This window comes from Symphodus melops, assembly GCF_947650265.1.
Source record: "Symphodus melops genome assembly, chromosome: 6".
In the NCBI taxonomy this organism is placed as follows: Eukaryota; Metazoa; Chordata; class Actinopteri; order Labriformes; family Labridae; genus Symphodus; species Symphodus melops.
In genome coordinates, this window is record NC_136696.1 from 14,063,304 (window position 1) to 14,083,056 (window position 19,753).

At 42.6% G+C, this 19,753-nt stretch overlaps 2 protein-coding genes across 2 annotated transcripts in view; one reads left to right on the forward strand and one right to left on the reverse strand.

The window, feature by feature from the left end:
- Positions 1–7,299, reverse strand: part of LOC306824811 (genetic suppressor element 1-like) — a 36,241-nt gene extending 28,942 nt beyond the window's left edge. Inside the window, exon 1 of the mRNA XM_079345166.1 lies at positions 6,526–7,299. Within this exon, the coding sequence (XP_079201292.1) occupies positions 6,526–6,562 (37 nt within the window). The 5' untranslated portion in view covers positions 6,563–7,299. The remainder of the gene's footprint in view (positions 1–6,525) is intronic.
- A 9,473-nt stretch (positions 7,300–16,772) lies between these two features.
- LOC306825448 (F-box/LRR-repeat protein 14-like) lies at positions 16,773–19,644 on the forward strand. Its single transcript, XM_079346221.1, has one exon. It carries the CDS (start codon positions 17,628–17,630, stop codon positions 18,837–18,839), a length of 1,212 nt encoding a protein of 403 aa, XP_079202347.1. The 5' UTR covers positions 16,773–17,627; the 3' UTR covers positions 18,840–19,644.
- The last annotated feature ends 109 nt before the right edge of the window (positions 19,645–19,753 follow it).

The window sequence follows — 19,753 nt, forward strand, 5'->3', positions numbered from 1 at the left end:
TGCATATATTTGGTCTACACTCCAGATAAATACAGGATATGTCTTTCAAGTGTTCACAGCAGCAGGATGGTGTCTCTCTTTGATCAAACCAAAATTCACCATGCTCATGTTCTTCACTGAGGAGCATGTCAGACTGTGCTGCACTGTGGCTCACTGATGTAGTTTTAATAGTTTCAAGACAAAAGTTAAGCTCTGCAGCTCAGAGAAATAAGTGACATCCAGCTAAGAGAGGCAATGTTCAGTCAGAGCTTCACCTCGTTTCTGTATCAGATCAATGACATTAAAAGAAGAGTTCAGGAATGTGTGGGTAAAGTCTTTATAGTTTATGTTCACCCATCCAACTGGTGTTTTTTTTCTTTCCTCCACCTTCAGTCATCCCTCACTCCCTTGTTTCCTTGTCACATCTCTTTTTCAGACTCTTTTTCCTTACCTCTTTTGCTCTTGTGTCCCTTCCCTCTTTCTCTCTTTCTCTCTCTCTGTCTTTCACTCATTCTCTTTATCTCTCTCAATCGCTCTCTCTCTCTCTCTCTATTTCACTCTCTCTCCAGATGGGTGGCATAGGGCAGCAGCTTGCTGTGGTCAGGCCAATTATTTACATAATTATGATCTCCCACTTAACCACATGATCCCTTACCTGGGCGTGTGCAATTAAAGCGGACATCATTATGCAGATTATGTAAATTCAGGCAGAAGCAAGAGATCACACATGAGCAAACACGTGTATGTGTGTGTGCATGAGTGTGCTGTTGATGTTTTGTTGGCAGAAGATACTTGTGCATTCAACATATTTGTCTGAATGATGTGATGTGCTTTATAAGATCAGCGTTAAAGTTTGTTGAATTGAACAGTCAGTTCACTCAACTCACCATCAAATGTCATTTATTTTATTTCATTGAATAGCTTTGGTGTCATTGGCCATACAGCCCACTTAATGCCTTACAATATATAAGACTTAAGAAGTGTTTATTTCTGGAAAATCCTTTTTATTTTTGAATCATCATGAAAGCTGTCCTGTGTTTAACATTGAAGTTTTAAAAACACAGACTAACAAAAACAACTGTTGATGTTTGTGTTCCAGAGAGCACGAACGAACGAGATGGAGCGATGAGGAAGGAGCTTGAGTGGATGAGAGGACAGGAAGGGAGGGTGGGTTGTAAAGCGAACGATGTGGAGTGGGATGGCTCAGTATAAGTCGGCTTGTCAGGTGATTGGAGGTGTGGTTTGGGCATGGTCCTGCTCCCAAATCTAATTTAATATATGAACTCCCTTTCTAAGTAATAAAGTATATTTTAAACTGCTTTTGCTCTGGTGGAAATGGCTGAAAACACCCTTTAACACTTTAAGATTAAACCTTAACTATGGGCTCATTCCGTTTGAAGATCCAGCAGCCACTACTGAGACAGAATTAGATAACAGCAGAGGTGAGGAGGTAATGAGTGGAGGGCTGTAAGTAAACGTGTGTGTAAATGTGTGTGTGTGTGTGTGTGTGTGTGTGTGTGTGTGTCTTTGCCCCACTGCAGTCCTCTGGCACCTCACAATGGGAAGACATGCAAACACACATCTGGATGATGAAGCATTCATGCCATGTCTGCCCTGTAACTGCCATCAAACTGCCCCACCCTACAAACACACACACACACACACAAACACACGTACACACACAGACACACACAAACTTAGTTCATATACACATACCGTACTGACACATTCATTTAATAGACCACGTAGAAGCTGTGAACATATGGACTCCTCTCACTTTTTCTTTTCCTGTTACACTGATCCGTATGAAAGTATGTGTGTGCGTTAAGGCATCCACCTCCCTGTAAAAGATATTAATGCCGGCAAGTTTTAGCTGCTGTATTTTCATTTAGCTAATCCTCCTGCCATCTGCTCGTTATCATATGCCACGTTGCTTATTACAATTTCACTCAGCATGCTGGTGTTTTTATGTACTGTGTGTGTGTGTGTGTGTGTGTGTGTGTGTGTGTGTGTGTGTGTGTGTGTGTGTGTGTGTGTGTGTGTGTGTGTGTGTGTGTGTGTGTGTGTGTGTGTATTTGAGCTTCCAGGAGTTGTTGTTATCACCTCTGGTCAAAAACTGCTGGCATTTATCCCAATCTTCCTAGTTCAGTGAGCAGGCAGGCTGCATGTGTGTGTGTACTGTACATGCGAATGTGTGCTTGCATGTGAGATCTCACATCAAAGCTTTTTTTCTTGCTATAAATGAATGTAAACATCACAGAACAGACTTGTTTGCCTGTGTTAGCAAGTGTTGGTGTGTGTTGATGTGCTTTAAGTGAGTCCTGTGTTAATTAAGAGCTCATTAGTGACACCAGCTCTTTGGCCAATTAGGGCAGCTTGCTTACTTGTTTGTTTTCTGCTTGAGACATTACCAAACATGTTGTTTTATTCATCCCTTTTCTTCTATTTTATTTTCTCTCGAGGACAGAAAGCATAAAAAATAGATTATGGTTGTTTTGCAGTTATTTCTTGTTTTTGTTTTCTTGGCAGTAGACAGTCGCCCCGCTTCTGCATGAAATGTGTGTGTATTTATGTGTGTAGTTTTTTCTTTTCTTATCTCCTTGGTGTTATCTAGCTGTTGTCATGGTCTTTTATTCATCTCATTAATAACAGCGCCCTTGAGGTGGAGTAGAGTGACCCTGTTTTCATCTACACACATTTGTGAGAAAAATATGCGCACATAATACACAGACACACACACAGACACACACACACACACACACACACACACACACACACACACACACACACACACACACACACACACACACACACATGCATACACGTACAATTAACTGGACAGGAGAGTCTGACAGTAGCTTCCGTGGAGGCAAAATCCATCTCAGTCACTATGTACTTAATAGAAATATGGCTGAGTGTACACATATGTGTGCATGCATGCAGAAAGCACATACACAGAAAACACACACAACACCTCATGTTCTACTATAAATCAAAAGCAGAAGTTAAATTGGGGCTTTATCACAGCAGAAAGACAGAACTTAACTAGAACAAGATACTGATCTACCATACAAACATGTATCAACAAACACTTCTTTCCTTTTCTGCATTCTGAGAAAAAATGTATTTGTCTGTCGTAGAGCTGCTGCTGTGCATGAAACATATTTGGAGAGGAATTATCAAATGCCACACTCACTGTAGTAAAGCACCCTGAAGCTGAGTGAAAAGTGTGTGTGCACTACTATGTGTGTTTGTTCGTGTGACATCTGCCATAAATCACAAGCCACAGTGTCCTTGTAGCTCTAACACATATCATGGAAATCAATGCAGAGGTCAAGTCCAACAGAGCTACCCAGCCCACGAAAATACCACAGCAGCCAATAAATATGGCAGGCTAATACACACGTCAACACTTTCTCACCCTATTGACTCACAGCAGATAATGTGTGTGTGTGTGTGTGTGTGTGTGTGTGTGTGTGTGTGTGTGTGTGTGTGTGTGTGTGTGTGTGTGTGTGTGTGTGTGAGTTAAATCTTCATGTAGATATTTGGGTTATGTTTCCATCTGGTAAAAAAATCTTTTTGAAAGTCCTTGTGAAACATTTTTACCTGGTTATGAAACAAAATGAAATTCACAGTTATGACTTTTTATGAATTGTCAAACCAAACAACACCATCAGTGACATTTATATTGTTTAGAACCACTGCCTCAGGGTAGATGTTAGCCTCTGAAACTGTCTGGGATGAGCATTTTTATAAATATCGACAATGAGGGGTACATCTGACTGTTATAAGGCAGGTGAAATGTTTCTATGTAAAACCCTACTCACGCATGTAAAAGACTAAACTGGTTTTATTGGCTTTTATTTGATAGGATAGTGGATAGGAGAAAGTAAAGGAGCCATAGGTCAGAGTCTGTCTGAAGTTATAATATCTAAATTGTATAAAGTGTCTGCATGCCACATTTTTCCCAAACATATTAGAAACATATCTGGTTGACATGTCTCTTTATTATGATGATCATTCTGCTTTTTTTTTTTTTAACCTGAATCCAACATTTACATTTAGTTATAAATACTAAAGGATAAAATGTGCATTGAATGTGTATTATTAATTTACAGCTGAATTGTATCCTCTTTGTTTCTATTTAAATAACCAAATCACATTTATTTGGGTAACGTCTGTTAAAAACTAACAGCTGTTTAATTAAATGCTTAAGCTTTTTTAAATGAAAGTATATATATTTACCCCTCTCATTAAGGTGTTTCTTTGAAAGCAGAAAATAGACCCAGAGTCGGTCAGAAAGGAATAGGTAAAGAATGACGCAAATATGGGCAGCACTGATTCTGGTCTTTTTATAGGATTTATTGAAAACAAGAAGATGTCACTAGTTTTATCAATTTAAAACTGTAAAGGGTGGTTTACTCTACGTTGACGCACCCCTCCTCTATAAAGAAAAAAGTTTTGAAGAGACGTTTGTGCAGGAATCAGCCGACAAATCACAGAGGAAGAATAGTGAGCTGCTGTGATGTGTGGAACAGATCGGCAGGAGGTCCAGAGAGTGGGACTTAGTAAAATGTCACTTTCTGTCCTTATGATACCATGCTAAGGTCATGATGTGCTGTGGGTTATAATGTGTGAATGTAGCACACACACACACACACACACACACACACACACACTGTACAGAGGCAGACAGACAGACACACATTCATTCCCTCTTTAATCAAGTCTCCTGTCTTACTGATCATAATTTATGGAAGATTTTTATGTAGATAAAATCTATCATTGCCTTTAATCTCTATTCCTGTCTCGTCCCTACTCGGCTTCTCTTCTTCTACTTTGACTAATCACACTGTAATCGCTCCTTCACACACACACACACACACACACACACACACACACACACGCACACACACTATACCCATCACCCTCTACATTGTCAAATGATCATTGAGTAGCGAGCGTATGGCTGACACTGTCACCACAGCAACCGCTTTTAGGGCCAGGAGGGGGGCTGGGGCATCTTTCAGTGTGAGTGATGAAAGAAAACACACAGAATAACACAGACCTGCATTAACACAAACTGAAGGGGCAGGTGCACAAATGCACACGAGTGTGTTTATACAAAAGCACAGTCAAGTTCACGCACACAGATGCATGAAAACGTCGAAAAGTCTAATACAACCTTTTGTGGGGACGTACAGCAGAGACAAAGGACGGGAGGGTGTTTTGTTTCTTTCTCAAGAGAATTTTCTTCATCGTCCTCTCTTGTTAACATATACACAAGCACACGTGCACGCAAAAAGAAATACACAAAAGGCACTCAAATACCCATACTATGACGAAGCAGCAATCGCTCTGACTCATTTATAAAATCAGATGTGTTATTCAAAAAATTCAGATTGAAGATCCAGAAAGATTCAAAAGCAAGGAATAATGTTTTCATGTTCATCCATCCATGTATCTATCCATCAAAGATCCCTCCATCCCTACTCCTCTCTGTCATCACTTCCCTCTTCCACTTTCAACATTTTGTGACAGCGGGGTTGAAAATCATTGACCACTATCTGAGTCAAACAACTTAAAGGTCAGTTTATAGGGTCAGAGGTTGGGGAAAAGGCACACGGGGAAGGTCTTCTCTTATTCCAACACTGTTCTGTTTTAAACAGCTTCCTTTATACAGCTCTACCAGTTTCCACACGTTTTCTCCCCTCCTCACCTCCGACACTTCTATTCAAACTGTCCTCTCTCTGACTCCTTACCCCAACCACTCGCTCCTTTCCCTTTTCACTGTCGTTCTGTCATGCTGCCATCAGGCATGTGTAATCACCTCTCTCAGGTAACCTTACACCTGTCCCTGCGCTGACTCTGACCCCACACTCTTGTATTTCACACAAGCTACTAGAAGACTTCAAACAATGGATGTCTATGGCAGAGAAAACCCTATAAATGATTTCGAGAAAAAAATTTGAATATATATTACCCTTGGTCTGAAAATGTCATTAGATCAACTTGGTAATTTTTATCAGTCGAAAACTTATTTTTAAAGCTTCAAGACCAAGAAAATCAATTGATCGTTTCAGCCCTGTTTCATTTTTTTAGTTGTCTTTGGTGTAGTACACGCCAATTTAGTCCAGTCTTTTATTAAAGAAAGCTTTAACAACATGCCGTAGCAAGAACTTTGAGAAAACCAGAAATGAATTAGAACAGAGTACATAGATACTGTAGTATGTATACAGAAAACTTTCAAATTCCAGATAAAGCCCCCACACTAGTACCAAAAGGACATAAACCAAACTGTGAATGTCATTTGATATAAATATCATTGCACATAAGTAATAAAGGGGAAGGTCTCATCTGTCAGCGGACAGTTAATAAGAGTGACATCACTCAAGCTTTTAATTGCACCATGAAAGAATGACTGTTCAAAAGACAAATCCACTCTGTGCATGCAGGCATGTGACCATGAACAGTGTGTACAGCACTCGGAGAACAAACTCCAAAGTGTCCAAATAAAAATAAACACTGAATGACAATTTCTCTTACCTGGGTGGTAGAAGTGAGGAGTGTTTAATCCAAACATGGTCCTGGGAGGGGAGGCAGGGAGGAAGGATTGGACCAAGTGAGCATAGGGGTCTGGGGCTGGGGTCCAAGGGTCCAGGTTCAGGAGCTTGTTGTGGGTGTAAAATCTTCAGAGTCTCCCTCCCCAGCACGAGCTCTCTCTCTTTCTTAGCCTTTCAGTTGCAAGGAGGGAAGAGGGGTCAGCTCCTTTCTACCTCCCTCCCCTCCTCCTTGCACTCTGCACTGACCCCCGTGTGGACCACACGAGACAGAGAGACCAGAGGAAGAGAAAAGAGAAAGAGAGGGGAAAGGAGAGAGAAAACTATGAGGACTGAAAGATACAAGCTGAGGAGGATGGATGACTGTGTGCTCATGCCATCTCGCCAGCAGGGAGAGAAAGAGTTGGGTGAAAGGATGGATAGAAAGGGGGAGTCAGAGAAAGAGAGAGTCTTGCGTCGGCTGCTCTTCTTCTTTTACAGTCTTTGTAATCCCGTCCTTGTTATTCATTCAGCAGCCTCTCTCTCGTTTGATGAATAATTATCTATTTTTCTATTCTGTTCTCAGTCTCTGTTCCTGCTTTTTCCTTCCTCCTTCGCCTCAGTCAGTCCCACCACTGACTGCTCAGCCAGCACACAGGAGGAGGACCAGGGATGAAGGAGGGAGGGAGGGAGGGAGGGAGGAAAAAAGAGGGGAGGAGAATCATAAGACGGATGAGTGAGGGAGAGATGAATGAGTTTGTCTGAGTGTGGTACGCACACGTGTCTGTGTCTGTGTGTCGGTGTGAAATATGAGGAGAGGAGGAAAGACGGTTGTGTGTGTGTGTGTGTGTGTGTGTGTGTGTGTGTGTGTGTGTGTGTGTGTGTGTGTGCGTGTGTGTCTGTGTGTGTGTGCATAGAGGGATTGAGAGAAAGAGAAAGAGGGAGGACGGGAGGCGAGAGGGTGTTGATGCAGTTCTCATTATCAGTAGATTGGACTGGTGCCTGAGTGACAGCTGATTCATCATGGGAGAGAGAGGAAGGAAGAGTAAAGAGAGAGGTAAAAATGTGTGTGTGTGCACGCGTGTGTGTAGAGGAGAGGTTAAAACCTGCCCTTAAGCATCTGCTTCATTCAGATCTCCTCCTCCTTTTTCTTTCCTCCTCTCTCTGTTTTCAGCCTCCAGTCCTAAAAATCAACACTCTGCCTTGGATTGCAGACATAGTCGTGCATGACAAGCATAACTGTCCATCCCCCCCCCCCCCCCCCCCCCCCCACACACACACACACACATAGACACACACCAAACACGAAGCCCCAAAACCTGCTCACATGCTCTTATTGATTAGACAGGCCTCATATGTCTGACACATCACATTAGCAGAGCTTTCCATCAATTACTGTCTTCGACGTCTTTGCCACTGTCACTGAGACCCAATTCTATCACAGGCGTGTTTCTCATTTAAACACACACACACACACACACACACACACACACACACACACACACACACAGTTGAATGGTGGTCCATTAGGAGCAATAATTCTTGCTTGTTTTGTGGTGTTCTTCCAATGTGGTGAAAAGTCAATATTGCTTCTTTTGCCTCCCGTGGTCTCTGTGTGTGTTTCAGAAGCCTGGAAGGAACCTGGCCGCTCTATCACTGTCTACATCTCTGTGTCTGTCACTTCCTCTTGCACACATTTGTGTGTCTGTTTCATTTCAATCTTTCTGCTGTGAAAACATACATGGACACAGGCACCCCCCCCCCCCCCCCCCCCAATTTCCCTGTTTTTTAGTCTCCCTTTTTTCATCTCTCTTTTTTTTCGTTTTCTTCTTCATTTCTATCACCCTTCTTTAAGTTTTATCTTTTTGTTTTCTCTGGAGGAAGTGTGCGAGTGATAAGATTGATTTAGAGGGTCTCAGAGAGCTATCTATAACCCAGTCTGTCATAGAGGAATCAATGGAGAGAGACACACACAGTGTGTCAGTGTGTACTGAACACAGACACACACTCAAAATATGAACACATGCAGTCCTAACACACACACCCAAAGACTGATGAGCAGCTGTGGGAGAAGTTGTGAAACATCAGCTAACCACAAACTGACAGAAAGGGCAGACTGGAAAAGAGAGATAAAGAGTACTGAGGAAACAGCCAAGAGGAGGTGGAGAGTGTTTGTGGCTGTTTGTGTGTATGTTTTACATTTTAAATGTCAAGCTCTTATAATTGCATCAGATTACACTCTCATTTGGATCATTTTTTTTGTGCTTTAGTCCTCGCAAACATCACACTTGTCATGCACACAAACACAAAACACCCAGTAAACAGCTCCGACCTCGAGGTCGAGACAGAGGAGACTCTTCGGCCCCGGGGGTCACGCTCTGCTGCACGGAGTCAGGTCACTGAGGTCAACGAAAGGAGGAGGAGGAGGGCCCAACAAACACACAGCACGATCCGTGATGATTACAGACAACAGCCAATAACGAGCCATCACCTCTGACCCCATCGCTGTGGAAACGTAAGGGAATTCCTGTCACAGAGGGAGCAGTATAACTCAATCCATTAAAGGACAGGAGAGTAAGAGAAGAGGTGGGAAGAGAGGGAGGTGAAAAAAAAGAAGGGGAAGAGGAAGAGAGATTTTAGAGATGTGGTCAATAAAACATCGGCATCTTTTTTCTTGCTGTTTTTTTTTTCGTTCTGTCTTCTAATACAGACGCCATCACACACAAGACGCCTCCCTCCCCTCCCCTCCCTCCCTCCTCGTCCTTGTCCTCCCCCTCCCTTACTCTCTCTCTCTCTCTCTCTGCTCTATCATTTCCCTGTCAGATTCATGCTGTTGGAGAATAAAAGCTGACACCCTGATCCCAGCAGCATCCTGGGGGCTGCCATCAGCACTTAAACATTTTTCTCCCTCTGCTAACCCCCCTCTTCTCCCCCCCTTTTTTTCTCCCCTGCGTCTATGCAGCTCTCCAACTGCTGACAAGGAACACAGAGAAGATGACAAATAAAAGGAGAGAAATGACGGAAAGGGAAAATAAAGAAATCCCTCCTCCATCTAATTATTATTCCATTTTCCTCAATCGCGCCCCCCCCCCCAAAAAAAAAAAAATAATAATAAAAAATACACTCACCCACTTCATCTACACCCCTGAGAGGTCACTGACCCCAAGTGAGTGAGCCTCATTACCCAGTCACTTTAAATCCACTCACACTGAAAGGTGGGAATGTGTGTGTGTGTGTGTGTGTGTGTGTGTGTGTGTGTGTGTGTAACAGTAAATATATTTGCCTCTGTGAAGTCGAATCGGGCAGTTTTATAAAAGACATTAAAAGAGACGACAGGATGGAAAAAGATCAAAAAAAGAAGGCGAATGGAGGATGGGGGATGGAGGATGGGTAGAGTGGATGGTAAAGTGGAGGATGATGAGGGGATGGATGCTGGGAGGTGGAGGGTGGAGGAGAGCCTCGGATCAAAGATAATTGTCACAGGAAGTCATTACACACATATTGTAGAGAGAAACCCGAGGATGCTTCTTTCGGCCGATTCCCTCTCATCATTCCTTTTCTCTTCGTCTGTTCTGTACCATCATGGATTTAATTGGATGCTTATGGGTTCACTGTGACCTCAAGATATAGAGAGAGAATAGAAAGAAGTTAGAATTGTTGGGACAATAATACATAAAAAATTGAGTTGTACGACCACTTTAAATGTTCCCTAAACTCATTACCAGCATCAGATGTTCTTTAATACCTGAGTAAACGTTATTCTTATTGAGATCTTGATTGTGTGTCTGTGTTAGTCTAGTTATGCAAATGAGGAAGCTCTGCGTGTCCAGCCCCCCAAAAAACGTAATCCCATCCCCCAGCTAAACTCTGGACTCAGGATGTCTGGTGACTGCCGGCTCACAAAAAAATATCCATTCAGGCAGGCCCTTAAGAAGCATACATACTTACAGTACAAACATATGTGGGTGTGTATGCAAGTCTGCTGTCCCACCACAGCATGCAGAGCAATAATGTTTATCTATCTATCTATCTATCTATCTATCTATCTATCTATCTATCTGTCTGTCTGTCTGTCTGTCTGTCTGTCTGTCTGTCTGTCTGTCTGTCTGTCTGTCCGTCCGTCCGTCCGTCCGTCCGTCCGTCCGTCTGTCCGTCCGTCCGTCCGTCCGTCCGTCCGTCCGTCCGTCCGTCCGTCCGTCCGTCTGTCCGTCCGTCCGTCCGTCCGTCCGTCCGTCCGTCCGTCCGTCTGTCTGTCTGTCTGTGATATAAGGAAATTCCCTCCCCTGTGGTTTCGTGTGTGTGTGAAAGTGGTTGCGAGTTGTGTTCTGTGCTTTTGTTTGGCCCTGCTCTGACCACACAGATGGTGATATCTATGATTATCTCTGTGTGTTTCTATCTGCTTCTCCATCCTTCAGCTCCTCTGGGTCAGACAGGTCCTACGCATGCCGTGCCACCATACGCGATTACAGTCCCCTGGGAAACACGCACGCGCGCGCACACGCACGCACGCACGCACACACACACACACACACACACACACACACACACACACACACACACACACACACACACACACAGGGCAGGATCACATCAGAAGGGCTCCTCAGGAGAGATATCAAGTTCTCTCCGCACATTTGGCTGCCTTGCTCAGAACACCACAGTGACCTTTGACTTCTGCCAATGGCTCTTTGACCTCAAAACCTGTGTCTGTCCACTCTGATGCTTTCTGACCTCAGCGGATCATAAATCATACTCAGACACAGACTGAGAATCAGGCCTTGAACCCATAGTGTGACATATTGCCGGAAATTTTAACCAGGAACTAACTCTATATGTCTTTTTTTTTAGAATCCTTACCTTAGTAAATCATAACTGCTCCTTATTTTTATTATTGTTTCTTTCAAATAGCGGTTAATCGGCCAGGAAATTTACAATAATGTATTCAATACATTACAATAGATTAACTAAGCATTCAATTTAAACTGTCTGTCTGTTTTTGTGAGAGAAATTACTTTTGGATAATTTAGATTAAAGCAGAGCAATATATTCCTGTTCAGGTTAATCAAGAGTACATCTTGATGATTGAGGCTGTAGTTTGCAGCAGTGTCAAACAGGACTGTATTTAGAAGAGTTCCCAAAGAGGCCAAGCTAATATCCAAGCTGAGTTGTGTTAGTTCACATGAGACTTCCTGTAGGCTACTCATGGAAGTGGTGTCTTTATATAAAACAGTATGTTTGTCTCACTGTGTGATGATTTTCTGACTTCTGGGATATCTATTCTGCTGCTGTGTTCAGCCTGGGCTGTCACTTGTCAATCAGCTGTCAATCAGTTGTCAGTTTATATCTCACTCTACTGACGGAGAATAGACATTGGACATTTTCTATTTCTAAACACATTTTAACCAAGTGAGTAGAAATAATGATGTTTCAAATGTCAGCAGTCTCACGGGGAAATCTGTTTTAACAAACTAACCGCATGAAGCAATATTTTATCTCCACTTCCAACACACACACATGCACATCCACATTACCTGGGGGGTCTGAGCTCCCCTCTACAGGCCTTCACCCCACATGCTCATCTCTATTAATCACCCAACAAAACAGATGTCAGGAACAAAGAAATGATCCTCAGGCCTGTGGGGGAAAGAGGGAGGAGGAGAGGAGGAAGGGTGTTAGGAGGAAAGTGTAAGAAAGGAAGGAAGGACAAGGTAGCATCAAAGTGTTTAGAGTGGGATGGATACAGAGGAGAGGAGGTCAAAAGGACCACTTAGATTGGGATGTGTTTGCTGCCTATATTTGCTACTGTAACTGTACAATACAAGACAAAAACTGAAGAGGAGGAGTAGGGAAAGAAGAAGAAGAATAAGTCACGATGTAAGAGGAGGAAGAGACAGCGAGGGAAGGAGTGAGAAAACAACAAAGCCCTGGAGATGAAAGATGGTCTACAAAACAATGGATGGAAAATAATGCTCCACCGTGTGCAGAAATAGAGCAAAGATTGAAAACCTGCCAAGATAAAGACAAACCCTCGCTTTTGAACTGTCACTTCAGCGCGATACTGTCAGAAAACAAATGGCAAGCTTGACAGGTTTCAGCTGCTTTGAAAGAGACAGAATCATATTTTATTCACAAACGCATATTTTATAGCAAAGATCGTAACCTGTTGTTAAGCACTGAATTCTTGAATCTGCTGCTGAATTATTGACATCTACATAATGTGCATGGGGAAGGAGAGGGGTTGAAAGAAGAAGAAATTAGAGGGAAAAAAGGAGGGAGGGTTGAGAGAATAAGAGAGAGGAGTGCTGCTGGGTGAAGGAAAATTCTTTTGATTTTTCTTACATGTTGTATTCAAATGAACCCATGTACGAACGAACCACACACACAGTCTGATGCCTGATCATTACAGAGAAAGCCATCAATCTGCCAACATTATTACTCCACTCTCTCTTTGCCTCTCTCCATCTGCCTGTGGAGCGAGGACAGTGAGAGTTACAGCCTGCATCAATAACAGGCAGATAACAGGTCGGTCTTCAGTCTTCAAGCACAGCCTTAAATCACATCAGGCCTGTAGGCAAGCAAATGAAGGGAGGAGGAGGAGGAAAGGGAAAGCTGAGTGCTTATGAGGCACATTACTACAAAAACAGCACAGGATTGCCAAAACACACACAAGTTGAAAAAAACAAGAGAGTGTGTGTGTGTGTGTGTGTGCGTGTGTGTGTGTGTGTGTGTGTCTCGCTAGTTCCATTTATCTGCATGTTGGTATGACAGCAGCACATTACTGAGCTGCTGTGCAGGACATGAAAAAGCACTTAATGAAGCGCTCCATCTCACTGGCACACACTGATCCACAGAGCTGAAGTGTCCGCATTAAACCAACGCACACAGATATAAAGAAAAAGACATGTTTGATTTTTTTTTTTCCGGTAACAGTGGAGCAGGAAATAAACTTTATCTTATTCCTTGCTGAGAGTCTGTTTTTTTTTTTGAGGGTCAACTTTTCACCGAAGTGAAGCTAAAAGAATTTCTGACTCTACATAAAGTGAAAGTGTTTCACTGCAGCTGAGGAGATGCGGTTGTATCAAACCTGCTCTTATGATGGTCATTATGATGAGGAGGAAACTGATATATAAACCTCTGTATTTAAGTTTAGGACCGAATTGTGGACAGAAAAGAATGATTCAGTCTCACAGCATTAAAGAACGGCACGCTGTACTTCACAGTGTGCAGCCTGTGCATGAATCTGACACAGTGTTGTTGTTCACACTGAAGAGCAATAACAATACCCAAAGTGATGAAGACAAAGGCTTCTTGCCCAAAGAGATCAAAGTTTGTATAGATTTCAATATAAAACAGTATTTTACAATTTTATAAGTTTAAGTCAATGTCCGCTGCTGAAATGACCTCTGAAAACAGAAATAAAGTTTGACTGCACGATGTGACGGTCTGATGCTTCTGTGGTTAGTTTAACAGTTAGAGTAAGTGGCAAAGATTTAGCAAACTCTATCACAGAAATGTTACCTTGTCTTAAAACTACAGCACTTTTATAACAAGGGTTGTGTTGTGGTTGTTGAGACCACTGATGTAAGTGTAAAGCGGTGAAATAGGACCAGAATTTTTAAAACCTTTACAAGAGAACGCACGTCTTCTTTTCTCTCTCTCTCTCGCACATTCATTTACACCCCTCTGTCGCTGAAACATTTGTGCCACTGTCTTCTCCTCAACCTTTGTAAACTCTTTCATTCAAAGCACACACACACACACACAAACTTCTCTTGATGATTCAGGGACACGTCTTTGTACATCGGTGTCACAGGAGCAAGAACCACACGCACACACAACAACACAGGAGGAAAGAAATCTGCTTCACACCACACTCTATACAGTAAACAGTGGGTGAGTGTGAGTTGTCATCCTTGGAGCTGAGGTCAAAGGTCAGCTGGTGTTGCGACTCCCTTTGTGGCCTCTGAGCTGCCAGGGTCACGCATCCATGACACACAAAGCTGCTGTCCATCCTGCCCCCGAGTATGGATCAGAACAGTTGAAGAGATTTAAAGGGATTACTCTACTCTGCTCAATAAACGCACACACTTTTATCCACAAACATGCCCTCTTCATGTGTGTTTTGGTTCTGCCTGTGGTGTCTGATAACGTTAACATAGTTTCTGACCTCCTAACCTTTGTCCTGCAGCACCTGTCGAGCCAGTTTAAAGAACAGGTCAAAGGTCACCAGGGAGAGAGAGGAGGGCACCTCTTGGTCACACTCCCCGATGGACAGAGCCTATTTAACAGTAAGGACAACACCTGTCAGAGGAATTTGAACAATTTCTCCTTTACTTCACTATCACATGCAGAGATTCATGTTTAAATGTTTGTTTACATTTAGGGATAGACTGCTGACCTTTGCTCTTTGTTTCAGATGGTTGCTTAAGATATTACAACTATTATCTGTCAGGGGCTTTCCTCTTCATTTTAAAAGGTGGACTTCCTTTCAAAGAAAGCCTCTCTTGATCCCAATATTTTAAGAAATTATAGACCCATCTCCAAAATCAGAAAGCTTAGAAAAAGCTGTGTCCACTCAGCTAATTTCCTTTTTGAACAGATCTGAATCAAATCTCTGAAAATGTTCAGTTTGAATTTTGCTCCCAACACAGCACTGAAACAGCTCTATAGTCAGGTTTCCAAAAATTACAAAACTGTGTAAAGAAGTTTAATTTAAATATATTGTGTGTGTGTGTGTGTGTGTGTGTGTGTGTGTGTGTGTGTGTGTGTGTGTGTGTGTGTGTGTGTGTGTGTGTATGAGCTGTCACAGGAGATCTGGTGAGAGTGGGCTAATTGGAGTTAATTCACCATCTGTCAGTGTGAGCCAGCAGAAAGGGTCATTAGCAGAGACAAGTCCAGCCACAGGGGACGCCGTGAGGAGAATCACCACCCTGCACTGTCTCTCTTTCTGTCTTTAATTCTCCTCCTCTCCCCCTTTCTGTCCACTAAACCTTCTCCTGTCTTTATCTTTCTGTATTCATGTCTGTTTGATCCTTCCTCGTCAATTTTTTTTTGATCTCTTTGTCTAAATATCCCTTCATATTTAACAGAAAAGATTCTGCAGATTCTGTGATATGTCAAAGGCTGTTTGAAGAGTTAGTGATCTAACTGGGTGTATGTAGTTAATATCAGGGAAAGACAGAGAGAGCGCTTTGCCCAATGCACCGCTTGTTTCTGTCAGATCAGCGCTGCCCTCTGCTGGACACATGTGGACCTTAGCTAACAGCACTTTACAGAAATAAAAAAGATCAAAAGAAATTACTCACTTTTACTTTTACAAAAGTTTTATCCATGTTATTCCACAACAGACGCTTTATTATGACATGATCCTCTTCAAATTGATTTAAAAGTCCTGCATATAAGAGCACTGCAAGTGCTGGTCATTTGAAGTGAATCTGAACATTAGTTTAATTAGAATCAGTCTGTACTGTCGTGCTGTGGTTTCACCACTCTTTCCTTATATACAATTATCTTACAAAAACAAAATAATGTCAAAGAAGGTGTGAAATCCCTTAGAGGACGGAATGTAAGACGCCAAGTGAAGGAGAATATCAGCTAAATCAATATAAGTGTATTTATGTTTGATTCATTGAAGCTGGTGTTAAAGAGCATAATTGTTAACTCACAGCATTGATACACTGCATATTCAGTGAAAGGAGATGGAGGAAATTTTGAGGTGTCCCTCTGACCCGAAGCACCCCCACAGTTTTGATCTTTCTCCTAAATGTGTCTACAATCTTTGTATTGGTCAAAGCCATCATTTCAGAAATTCCCAGGATTTAAGTGAAAGATGCATAAAACATTAGGAATACGATTGTTCTCTTCAACTCATATTCACGATTGTTCATTTGCACATATGCATTTGACCAAACTTCAGGATGATTTTCTGTTAATTATACATTTAGTGTTCTCAGTATGTTTGATTCCATATACAGGGCCTTGAAATAATAAAGCTTCAGGGTCAGATGTCGGGATGTGGGGGGGGAACCAAATATTTAAGGGGCCGAAAGAGAGAGAGAGAGAGAGAGAGAGAGAGAGAGAGAGAGAGAGAGAGAGAAAGAGAGCCCTGAAACATGCCATAAATTGCACATATTTATTTTTTCATGGCCCTTTGTGAGTTTTTGTTGAGGGGCCCAGGATGTGTATGTGTGCCCCTTCAGGTCAAAAGTCATTAGGGTTCGATTCACTTGAACTACAGTAATCGGTCATTGCTGGCACCAGTAGGTAGACAGAAAGAATTGATGAACTCTTTCAAATCCAAACATATAACATAAAATGGTAAACTTGTATCATTATCAATCAAACAATTGCTGCACCTACATGTGAACAAAACAAAATTAAAAGGGTATAGTAGCTTTAAAGGATTTTATAAGCAATTATAAAAAATAAACAGAAGGATGCTGTTTCCTTCAACCAAACATATTTTCTAATTTACTTCTAAATAATGTAAATGGTATTGTGTAGTTTTAGGCTGTGTGTTTCTTCCACTGGGAGGCGCTGACACTGGTTCAATGCTAACAGAGCTGGTTTGTTCATTTGTGGAGATCCGGGATGCTGGAAATGCCTCGAAAGATAGAGGAGCCCGGCATTTTACTTTGACAAACACTTTTGTCGATCAAAGTTTCTGGAAAAAAGTTTTTGGACGTGCTTTGATATGAACCGTGGTGAAGGATAAGTTACTTTGGACATTTTTGATGGGGATTGTTTTCGCAAGTTTAAGACAGCTAACGGCTAACCCTGCGACGACTTTTGCTAACGTTAGCCTAGCCTGCTAGGTAAATATCACCAACGTCTTTCGGTGGTTCCTGCTACTGTGTCCCCGTTATCAGCAAATTACTCCCTTTAGTATTTCTTATTGTTTAGCAGTTTTTTTTTATTGTTCTCACAGTTTGCGTCACACGGGCAAGATGCGTCGCTTTTTGTTACACACAAAGCTAACTATCTGTAGTTAGCCTGCTGTGGTATAAGCTAACTTAACGTAGCTAACTCGGACGGGAGATATCGAGCTAACCACAGCAGCACTGACCTGGTTATTCAGCTTGTGCCGCTCACACCAGTCAACCAGCAATCATGTTTGAAATGGAGACGCATATATCGTGCCTTTTCCCGGAGATACTGGCCATTATTTTCAGTTATCTGGACGTGAAAGACAAAGGCAGAGTAGCCCAAGTGTGCGCGGCCTGGAGAGACGCGTCCTACCACAAGTCTGTGTGGAGGGGGGTCGAAGCCAAGCTCCATCTGCGCCGAGCTAACCCGTCTCTGTTCCCCAGCCTGCAGACCAGGGGCATCAAAAAAGTCCAGATCCTCAGTTTAAGGCGAAGCTTGAGCTACGTGATTCAAGGGATGCCGCACATCGAAAGCCTTAATCTTTGTGGATGTTTCAACCTGACGGACAACGGACTCGGACATGCCTTTGTGCAGGACATCCCGTCCCTGCGGGTCCTCAACCTCAGCCTTTGTAAACAGATCACTGACTCCAGCCTGGGGAGAATTGCCCAGTACCTCAAAAACCTGGAGGTGCTCGAACTTGGGGGGTGCAGTAATATCACAAACACGGGCTTGTTGCTGATTGCCTGGGGCTTGCACAGGCTCAAGAGCCTTAACCTGCGCAGCTGCAGGCATGTGTCCGATGTGGGCATCGGTCACCTCTCCGGCATGACCCGCAGCGCCGCAGAGGGCTGCCTGTCTCTGGAGAAGTTGACCTTACAGGACTGCCAGAAGCTGACCGACCTTTCGCTCAAGCATGTCTCAAAGGGCCTGAACAAGCTCAAGGAACTCAACCTCAGCTTCTGTGGAGGCATATCTGATGCAGGCATGATCCACCTTTCACACATGACCCACCTGTGCAGCCTGAACCTGCGCTCTTGTGATAACATCAGCGACACAGGGATAATGCATCTGGCCATGGGCTCCCTCCGGCTGTCTGGACTTGATGTCTCCTTTTGTGACAAGATAGGAGACCAAAGCCTGGCGTACATCGCTCAGGGGTTGTATCAGCTCAAGTCCCTCTCTCTGTGCTCCTGTCACATCAGTGATGATGGCATCAACAGGATGGTACGCCAGATGCACGAACTGAAGACACTCAACATTGGACAGTGTGTGAGGATCACAGACAAAGGGTTAGAGCTGATAGCTGACCACCTGACCCAGCTGACTGGGATCGATCTATATGGTTGTACAAAGATCACCAAGAGGGGTCTTGAGAGGATAACACAGCTGCCGTGCCTTAAAGTGTTAAACCTGGGACTGTGGCAGATGACTGAGAGCGAGAGAGTGAGGTGAAATCTCTCCTGTTTCTTAAAAAGGTTGTGTATAGTGCTCAGTGATGTACTGAGAGGGACTGCCTGTATTCATTCTTAATTTGACTTTTGACTAAAACCAAGAAGGACACTCACTCTGCGTTGATCACTGGAATATTGCTGCAATACTCCATTTTCTTACTCACATTCAGTTTCAGCCTTGTGCTCTCTTTTCATGTGCATTGTTTAATCTCGGCCTGTGTACAGTTCTTACTCTCTAGCTACCTCACCTGTCGAACACAGGAGTGCCTACTATCGCTGAATATTAAATAACTTGTATATTTTTGTGACTTACATACTGGAGATTTTGATATTTTAAAGTCTCATTGAAGAATAACAGTTAGGCGTTTGACCATTAACAGAAAGGCTGGAGGACCTCGGACTACATTTTCAATGTCTTTCTGGCTGATATATGTTTTCTTGTGTAACCAATATTTTTTTGTATGAAATGACTGTTGTTGACAAAATTGTACTTCAAATTGAAGTGGTTGGATTGCTCCTGTTTCTCTTTGTTTACGTATGTATAGTTGGCTATGTTTCATATTCCTGAGGAAATAAGTGTAATTGCTACTCCTTCTAAGGGTTATCAACAGAGCTACAGTAAGGCGTAGTAATCCACAGCTGCCATGGCTTTATGCAATACCTTTAAAACTGTTTATCAGTGTTTTTCTCCTGAGGAGCTTCCAACAATAGTGTCAGAGTATTTGTTTAAAAAAAGCAGTAATTTAATATTGTTTTATATTCATACAGTAGTGATATTTATGAATAAAGATGGCAATTATGTTTCACTTTTGTTGTATTTTGATGTTTTTCAGGACCAATTATGGTTTGATTTGTTTGGATTTAACTAAATATCTAAATTCTAGGTTTGTTGTGTTACCACTGAAATCAAAGATT